Source organism: Triticum dicoccoides, chromosome 7A (genome assembly GCF_002162155.2).
Source record: "Triticum dicoccoides isolate Atlit2015 ecotype Zavitan chromosome 7A, WEW_v2.0, whole genome shotgun sequence".
Lineage (NCBI taxonomy): Eukaryota > Viridiplantae > Streptophyta > Magnoliopsida > Poales > Poaceae > Triticum > Triticum dicoccoides.
In genome coordinates this window covers 620,242,838-620,251,570 of record NC_041392.1, presented here as the reverse complement: position 1 = coordinate 620,251,570, position 8,733 = coordinate 620,242,838, and the positions used below count along the sequence as shown (strand labels likewise).

The following is an 8,733-nucleotide window of genomic DNA, read 5'->3' as shown; positions in this document are numbered from 1 at the left end:
AAATCTAACACTTGTTGGGCTACCCTGCCATTAACTAACTCTGCCACTAGACGCGGGTGCAGTAAATATGTACCTAGAATTCATGGGCCACACTGAATTATCATAGGTTTTATTTCAAAAGATACTCCATCAAAAGTCCAACTTTTTTAGAACTAGTCATAAGTTTCCCTTCAAATTACTCGTTTTATTAAAAAGTATAGCATCACTCTGTGTAAAATGAGTCCTTTTTGTGTGACCTTTTCTACGATAGTAGTGTAATACGGTGGGATGTTGTTCCGTTGAGGAGGTCTCATGTATCATTTTCGATTGCTAGCGATGTTGATCCGCACATTGGTTAAGCAAAACCTACGCATTCCAAAGGAAAAGACCTTTTGACCGCAAGAAAAAAAGATCTACTGAAATAGAAGCGAAAAGTGAGGCCAAACTAGAAAGTGGCTCTCCACTAATGACAAGGAAATTAATATGAGTTGAGACAAAATCAGTAATATTGGTAGATCCATGGATGGTCGAATGAAGTCAGTGGTCAGTAAATCATTGGTAACTGTATTGGGAAGAGAAAAACATTTAGTTTTCCTTTTTGTCAGTAAAAGAAAAGAAGAGTGGTATCCAAAGGTGTGTACGGAATGTACAATCAAAGGAAGAAGACGGCATTATAGTTTTTTGATATAATGTTTTTGCTACTCATTTTGTCTATTTTTTGTCTTTCCATTAAACTGGCCATTGTTTTTTCCTTCTTGATAATGATCAGAATACCTTTTGGTTTCATTTCTCCGAAAACAAATATAGAAACGGAAGCAGGCAGCTGAGAAGGGAACGGAGAATGTACGCTGAGTTCCACTATTGAAAAAGAAGTGCTATTTCTCTTTTCCTTTGAGAAAGAAATGCTATTTTCTCGAAAAAAGAAAAGAAATAGAAGTGCTATTACTTGTGACACCTATCACTTATAGTTTTGCTACAATATATCTAGATGTGCTGTAAGTAGCGCCGTTGGTAATTGCATTAGGATATCCTCTGACAAAGATTGTAGGTACATACTCCCTCCGTTCCTAAATATTTGTCTTTTAAAAGATTTCAAATACACTATCACATGCAGATGTATATAGACAAATTTTAGAGTGTAGATTCACTCATTTTGTTCCGTATGTAACCACTTGTTGAAATCTCTAGAAAGACAAATATTTAAGAACAGAGTGAGTATGGAGCGTGCCACAACAAAATTGTATAATAGGAGAAGAAAATGGGTTAGCAAGAAACGATGCGTACGGAAAGGCAAAAACTTTTTCTCAAGTGCGGATTAATTAAGGAGCGTGCCACAGACGAAACGGGGCGCGCGGTCAAAAACGAAAAGGTGGATGGAGTTGCGTTTCACGGGGTGTTTGTTTCCAGGGACTTTTTTGTATAGGGACTAGAAAAAGTGTCTCTTAGAGACTTTTTTACCAAACGGAAGAGACTTTTTAGGGACTAAACTAGTCATTTGAGACTAAATGAAGAAGACTATCAAGGAGAGTCTTTTTGGGATTTTTTGGGACTTTTCCAACAATGCCCCTCCATGCACCCATTGGCCGTCATCCCATATTGTTTAATTGTTATTTTTCTATATATTAGGGGCAACATGGTCATTTAATAACCTCTACGAAGGGACTAGAGACTTTTTAGTCTCTGAAAATAAATAGGGAAGGACTTTTTACGGACTAGAGACTTCCCTATCTCTTTCCCTATCTCTTTCCCTTTCCTTCTTCCTCCACTCTCCACTCTCTCTCTCTCTCTCTGCTTTCTGGTACTTTCAGCGAGCCGGCCACGCTTCCCTTTCCTCCATTGGTGACTGGTGAGTGCACGCATCTCCATCTTCTCTCTCTCACACACTCTCTCTCTCTCTCTCTGGCCTCTGTCTCTACATTCCGTGTGCGACATTTGTTTAACTAAGGACAAGCCCTGGGCGAGGAAAAAGGCAGGGTTGCCGTTGCCGAGCTCTCCAGTCCGCCGCCTCAGTGCTCCCTTCGTCAGCATCCACCTATCCCTCCCTCTCTCTCTCTCTCTCTCTCCCTCTCCCTCAGACCCCTGTGTCCACTCCACTGCACTGCACTGCACAGGATCCTCCATAAATACTCTCGCCCCCCCTCCCAACAAGTCCCGCAGCTAAGCTAGCGCACCACCACCACACATCCTGCCTCCCTGCTTCCGCCTCCAACTGCGACGCCGGCCGGCAGGTCACATACGAGGGTCGCCGGCGCCGGGTCGGGTGTAAGTTCATGGCGAGAGCCGGCTAAGATTCCATCCCATTCGTTAATCCGTGAACCATCCACGCCACACTAGCTAGCGCGAGAACCACACTCCTTGTCTACTCACTTGCTGCCGGCGCGTATCACGTGCAGGTTCTTTCCACATGACCAAGAAAACGCCAAGAGTGCGAGGGAGGGAGATGGCGGGCAGGCAGGAGAAGAGCTACTTCGACGTGCTGGGCATCTGCTGCCCGTCGGAGGTGCCGCTGGTGGAGAAGCTCCTCGAGCCGCTCGCCGGCGTGCACAAGGTCACCGTCGTCGTGCCCTCCCGGACCGTCATCGTCGTGCACGACGCCGCCGCCATCTCCCAGGCCCAGATCGGTGAGGCAATCAACGCATGCGTCAAGTCGTTGCTTTGGCTCTTCCAGCGCTTCTTTCTTCCTGAACCGGATCCAACATGTGTCCCTGCTCTCTACTACTCTCCTTCTCGACCCAAAATAATCTTTGCTCATCGCACAAATACTACCCGTCGATAAAAGCACACACAACTGAACAACCAACTACGGGTCGACAGTCGTGTCGCATAAGTCAACCTAGAGGTGTGCTAAAAGTTTTGGTTATCACTCCCACTGATCTAAACGCTTTTATATCTTTTTATAGAGGGAGTATTTATTTACTGAGGAAGTACCTTCTTGAACCCATATTAATAATCGCTGACTCCGAATAATTTTACACCTGCAATGCAACAACACATACAGAAACTGAAGCCTTTTCCCGGCCGCTCATTCCTTTTGTCGTTTCAGTCAAGGCGCTGAACCAGGCAAGGCTAGAGGCGTCGGTGCGGGCGTACGGCGGCGCAGGCCAGAACAAGATCAACAAATGGCCGAGCCCCTACGTGCTCGTCTGCGGCGTCCTCCTGGTCGTCTCGCTCTTCGAGCACTTCTGGCGCCCGCTGAGGTGGCTCGCGCTCGTCGCCACGGCCGCCGGCCTGCCGCCCATCGTTCTCAGAAGCGTCGCCGCCGCGCGGAGGCTCACCCTGGACGTCAACATACTCATGCTCATCGCAGGTAAGTTTGTATTTTTTTTTTCTGCCAGGTGAATGTGGATGTGGCCGGGTCATGTCACCCCAGATAGGGTATCAGATTCCTTTAGCACAAAGTAACATTTTCTTCCGGGCATTGTTTTTAGAGATTTTGTTTGTGTACCAGAATTAACTCTGAGAAAACCAAGTCTCGTTTGATGCTATATTTGTGAGATCTTATGTGAAAGATCCATGCAAAATTCCAACTAAAAAATTCCGTGCGAATTCTTTTTCTTTTTCCTTTTATACGTTATGTCACTTGATTGAGATTTGGTTAAGTCTCGGTAGACTGATATTTAGCCACACCTTTCTTACATGTTTTACTTTACCGCCACCTTTTCAGTTGCTGGGGCAATTGCACTCAAGGACTACTCCGAGGCTGGCTTCATCGTCTTCCTCTTCACCACGGCCGAGTGGCTCGAGACAAGGGCGAGCTGCAAGGTCTCACAATCTCATTCCTCTCTCTCTCTCTCTCTCTCTCTCTCTCTCTCTCTCTCTCTCTCTCTCTCTCACACACACACACACACACACACACACACATAGTTTGATCGAAAAAAGGAAGAAAAGAAGAAATAGTTTCGATCTTTAGGCTCAAAAGAGGAAACAGTTGCATGATTGCCGAGGTCCTCTCATTAGAACCCACTTAGCAGTAAAGGGGTCCAGAGGCTTGTGGGATCTGGACGTGCACTAGCTAGCTAGCCCCCATACATCTTTACCAACAGATTTTTTGTCTGCCATTGCTCGCCGTTTGGCTGGGCCGTTTGAGCATGCCCTCTGCTGGCCGGAAATTGTCAGCCAAGCGACAACAAGTGCTTTATACCTAGTGGAGTTAGATAATCAGGGAACCTAATTATTCCTTGGAAAGAAGGCTGGCAGGCAAAATGCAACTTTATTATTAGTCCCCGGCAAATTTTATGATTGTCCCTCTTACCTCCCCTTTTCATATGAGAGGTAAGATCCTAAGACTACATAATAGTAGATCTTAATCATTGATTTGATTAAGTAGTGGTCTAATTAAATCTTACATTCTTATCCCTCATGCATATGAAAAGAGGAGGTAAGAGGGAGCATGTTAAAATTAGTCGTACTCCCCCACTAAAAGCAATACATCTCTTAGTACTGCAAGTTCTTAAAGGCACTTTTTGGTTAATAAGATGGCCGTATGCATCTTTCTGATGCAGAGGCCGGGGAATTCCCCCTTTTCGAAAGAAAAAAAAGGTGCTATCCTTTTCCATGCGAGAAAATGATTAGATGCTCCGTTGACGTGTACAGGCCACTGCGGGGATGGCGTCGCTGATGAGCATGGCACCACAGAACGCCGTGCTAGCAGAGACGGGGCAGGTGGTCGCGGCCCAGGACGTGAAGGTCAACACGGTGATCGCTGTCAAGGCGGGGGAGGTCGTTCCGATAGACGGCGTCGTCGTCGACGGGCGGAGCGAGGTCGACGAGCAGACCCTCACCGGAGAGTCCTTCCCGGTGGCCAAACAGACGGACTCGGAGGTCTGGGCCGGCACCCTCAACATAGACGGTATGAGCTCACAGACATTGTCTCAGTTTTGTCCTGTCAAAAAGAAAAAGAAAATGTCTGTGTTCATCCTGTCTGTGCTCTGTATACATTACTGGCAATGGTGATTTCAGGCTACATTTCCGTGAGGACCACGGCCATGGCCGACAACTCGGCGGTGGCCAAGATGGCGAGGCTGGTTGAAGAGGCCCAGAACAGCAGATCGGAGACGCAGAGGCTCATCGACACCTGCGCCAAGTACTACACGCCTGGTATATAATTAAGCTGCTAAATAGATTCAGATACTTGCACAAAAATAGTTGATCATCATTTGGGTTTTCTTTTCTCATTGTTTTCCATGAGTGCACCTGCAGCGGTGATCGTCATGGCAGCGGCGGTGGCGGTGACGCCAGTGATCGTGAGAGCGCGCAACCTCAGGCACTGGTTTCAGCTGGCCCTGGTGCTTCTGGTGAGCGCCTGCCCGTGCGCTCTGGTTCTGTCGACGCCGGTCGCCACCTTCTGTGCGCTGCTCAAGGCCGCCAGGACCGGGCTGCTCATCAAAGGAGGGGATGTGCTCGAGTCCTTGGCCGGGATCAAAGTCGCGGCTTTCGACAAAACCGGCACAATCACTAGCGGAGAGTTCTCCGTCGCGGAGTTCCGGGCAGTCGGAGAACGTGTTACAAAGCAACAGCTGCTCTACTGGTGAGTGCCAGTCCCCTGTACATGTCACGCTCTGAACTGAATCAACTTCTTCTGGCACTCTTGTTTTCTTCAAGTTTCTTGTGTGTTGCGTATTTATGTATATCTACTTAATTTCATGGATTCTGCAGGGTGTCGAGCGTGGAGAGCAGGTCGAGCCACCCAATGGCAGCTGCCCTTGTTGGTTATGCTCGATCAAACTCGGTGGAACCGAAATCGGAGAATGTGGTGGAGTTTCAGATTTACCCCGGTGAGGGGATTTACGGTGAAATCGACGGGCAAGGCGTATACGTCGGGAACAGAAGAATCTTGTCGAGGGCTTCATGTGAAACAGGTTGGTAAAGAAATGTGAATCTTCATGTGAAACAGTTCTGTTGCTAGTTAGCACTTAGCACTGCACCGAACCTCAGGAATATCCCTTGTCTGAAACACTGTTTTTTTGAGTTAGTAAATAATCTTGTTAGAATATTTTCATGTTCTAGTTCCAGAGGTAAATGACATCAAAGGGGTCACCGTTGGATACGTGGCCTGCAACAAGGAGTTGGTCGGGCTATTCGGTCTCTCGGACGTCTGCCGAACTGGATCGGCAGAAGCCATCAGGGAGCTGAGATCCATGGGCATCAAGTCAGTGATGCTCACAGGCGATAGCACTGCCGCTGCCACCTATGCCCAGAACCAGGTAAAAATAAAATCTCTGGCAGTTGTGCACTCTCTTCATTTCTAGGACCCAAACAGCCTCTAACTAACTAGTGTGTTTCTGGCAGCTGGGAAATGTTCTAGCCGAGGTTCACTCTGAACTTTTGCCGGAAGACAAGGTGCGGATCGTCGACGAGCTCAAGGCGAGGGACGGCCCCACGCTGATGGTCGGCGACGGCATGAACGACGCCCCGGCGCTGGCCAGGGCCGACGTCGGCGTCTCCATGGGCGTGTCCGGCTCGGCCGTCGCCATGGAGACGAGCCACGTCACGCTCATGTCCAACGACGTCCGCAGGATCCCCAAGGCCATCCGGCTGGCGAGGAGGACGCGCCGGACCATCGTCACCAACATCGTCTTCTCTGTCGCGACGAAGCTCGCCATCGTCGGGCTCGCGCTCGCCGGGCACCCGCTCGTCTGGGCGGCGGTGCTGGCGGACGTCGGCACGTGCTTGCTGGTGATCATGTACAGCATGATGTTGCTGAGGGGGGGAGACGGCGGGAGGGGGAAGAAATGCTGCGCTTCTTCTCACCATGGATCTCGCCCCGGGAAGCATGGCATGTCCCACCATTGCTCGGGCGGTCCGTGCAAAGCGACTGGCGGCTGCGCGGATTCGTCGTCTGCTGGTGGCCATGCTTGCGGCGATGAACATCATCAGCACGGGCATGGGCATGGCGACCACAAAGAGCCCGGCACCCCCCACCACCCCCAGAGGCATGGATGTGAAGGTCATGGCCATGGCCACTGCAAAGAACCGAGCAAGCTGCACCCCACGGACAGCCACCACTGTCAAGATCATGGTCAGGGCCACCACCACAGCAAAGAGGCGAGCAGCCAATTGGTGACAAGAAAGAACATTTCCCATGGCCATGGCCAGCGCAAAGAGAAGCACGACGAGCACAGCACCAGCTCGGCCGAGGCAATCCAAGAGCACTCCATACTGATCGACGCGTCAGCTGCTGACCAGCAACAAATCCAATGCAGTCACCAGAGCGAAGAGCACGAGGAGGAAAACTGCGGGCGTCACGCCAAGGCGAAAGCCTGCGCCCCAGCTCCGGCCGACTGCTGCGACACGGTACGCGACGAGGGATGCGGAACCAAAGCGGGGGGCGTGTGCTCGAGCCGGCGGGCCGGTTGCGCTGCCGGAGAAACCAGGCGGTGTTGCCGGAGCGCCAGGGCGAGCAGGTGCGGCGGCGGCGGCGGCCACGCAAGCATGCTGACGATGCCTGAGATCGTGGTGGAGTAGGATGGAACTACCCTACAGTATACATCAGCAGCAGCTCAAGAAGAGGGCTTTGCTGCTGCTGAAAATCGGTGGGGATGGGATGGGATGGGATGGGATGCCGCTTTCTTGCGTCCTTTGCCTGTTGATTGATCCGGCTTCGAGTAACAGTAGAAATGGGATCGTAACGTCCTAATAGGCTCCTTTTAAGAGAAGTTCGTGTTTGTTTTTATATTGGCTAAGGTGTAGCTTACTTGAGTTTTGTGTTTATCAAAGACCTCTAAATCGGCTAGGTTATGAGGAGTCTCCCATGAATGTCACATGGATTTGTGTCTTCAACTTGTAGAATAAAGCAGCAATGCTCTATGTGTTTCGTAAATCTTCTTCAACTTCGACTACGAATATACGAAAACATAATTTCGTTCATAATAAGACCAAAATAGTCGAAATTACTAAATTCCAAACCACCGAGATTTCGCAACAAATCCGGACGCATCACCTAGCGTTGGATTGGGATCGAGCAGCAGCCATCTTCGTTTGATTTTTCTTCCATTTCTCCACCATCCCGCAATTATTGAGCGGCCGGTTTGCGCCATGATCTTCGTTTGATTTTTCTTCCATTTCTCCACCATCCTGCAATTATTGAGCGGCCGATTTTTCTTCCATTTCTCCACCATCCCACAATTATTGAGCGGCCGATTTGTGCCCCTCAAACATTGCTAGTAGGCAACTTCGAATGCTGCTGATGAGGGAATCATGTACTAGTGTAATGATGTTATTTTCTTGTGGAGTCTTTCATTATAGATTTACACATTGACGATGAAAGTCGGAGATGTATTGACTACAACTATTTTAAAATGGTATCCCCCGGTTCATATTAATTGTCTTCGATTTAGTACTAAAGTTATACTAAATCAGGACAATCAATATGGATCAGAGAGAGCAATTATTTTGAAGGGAAGTATAAAGCTACCTGCTACCCTTAGAGGGCTATACCACCCAAAGATCCATCAACAATTTATGCTTTGAGAAAGAAAAAAAGATCAACATTTTCTATTACAAGATAAATATGCTATGAATACATATTCAATGATGAATCTATTGATTGGTATGTTAATCTTATTTTTATAAACTTGGCCAGATTTAAGGAAGTAACCAATTCTCAGTCGATTTTATAAGTTTGCTCATACAAATCTAAGAAAAGCATCCAGCATGTAATTAAAATATGTTTATCTAGCACAAATAAATGTAATGTGGTCTCACTCGACTAATAATTAATTGATTCCCAGTCGATTTTACAAATATGTTCATATA

At 48.3% G+C, this 8,733-nt stretch overlaps 1 protein-coding gene across 3 annotated transcripts; it reads left to right on the top strand.

Moving 5' to 3' along the window:
- The first annotated feature begins 1,735 nt into the window (after nt 1–1,735).
- LOC119329801 (cadmium/zinc-transporting ATPase HMA2-like) lies at nt 1,736–7,798 on the top strand. Of its 3 annotated transcripts, none has more exons than XM_037602893.1 (10): nt 1,736–1,825; nt 2,373–2,600; nt 3,023–3,286; nt 3,644–3,741; nt 4,573–4,828; nt 4,939–5,076; nt 5,179–5,506; nt 5,635–5,837; nt 5,986–6,182; nt 6,268–7,798. In XM_037602893.1, the coding sequence occupies exons 2-10, from the start codon at nt 2,384–2,386 to the stop codon at nt 7,441–7,443; spliced, it is 2,877 nt and encodes a 958-aa protein (XP_037458790.1). In that variant the 5' UTR covers nt 1,736–1,825; nt 2,373–2,383; the 3' UTR covers nt 7,444–7,798. The 3 variants fall into 3 exon arrangements, with proteins under 3 accessions (XP_037458790.1, XP_037458791.1, XP_037458789.1); XM_037602892.1 differs by lacking the exon at nt 1,736–1,825 and adding an exon at nt 1,970–2,241; XM_037602894.1 differs by lacking the exon at nt 2,373–2,600 and having other exon boundaries at nt 1,807–1,825.
- Nucleotides 7,799–8,733: the final 935 nt, after the last annotated feature.

What these genes read in the sequence shown, in the direction of transcription:
- LOC119329801 (XM_037602893.1), top strand. Translation starts at nt 2,384, where the DNA reads ATGACCAAGAAAACGCCAAGAGTGCGAGGGAGGGAGATGGCGGGCAGG. An exon ending in CATCTCCCAGGCCCAGATCG is followed by an intron (nt 2,601 to 3,022) that starts GTGAGGCAATCA and finishes TTGTCGTTTCAG; the next exon opens with TCAAGGCGCTGAACCAGGCA. An exon ending in AAGCAACAGCTGCTCTACTG is followed by an intron (nt 5,507 to 5,634) that starts GTGAGTGCCAGT and finishes TGGATTCTGCAG; the next exon opens with GGTGTCGAGCGTGGAGAGCA.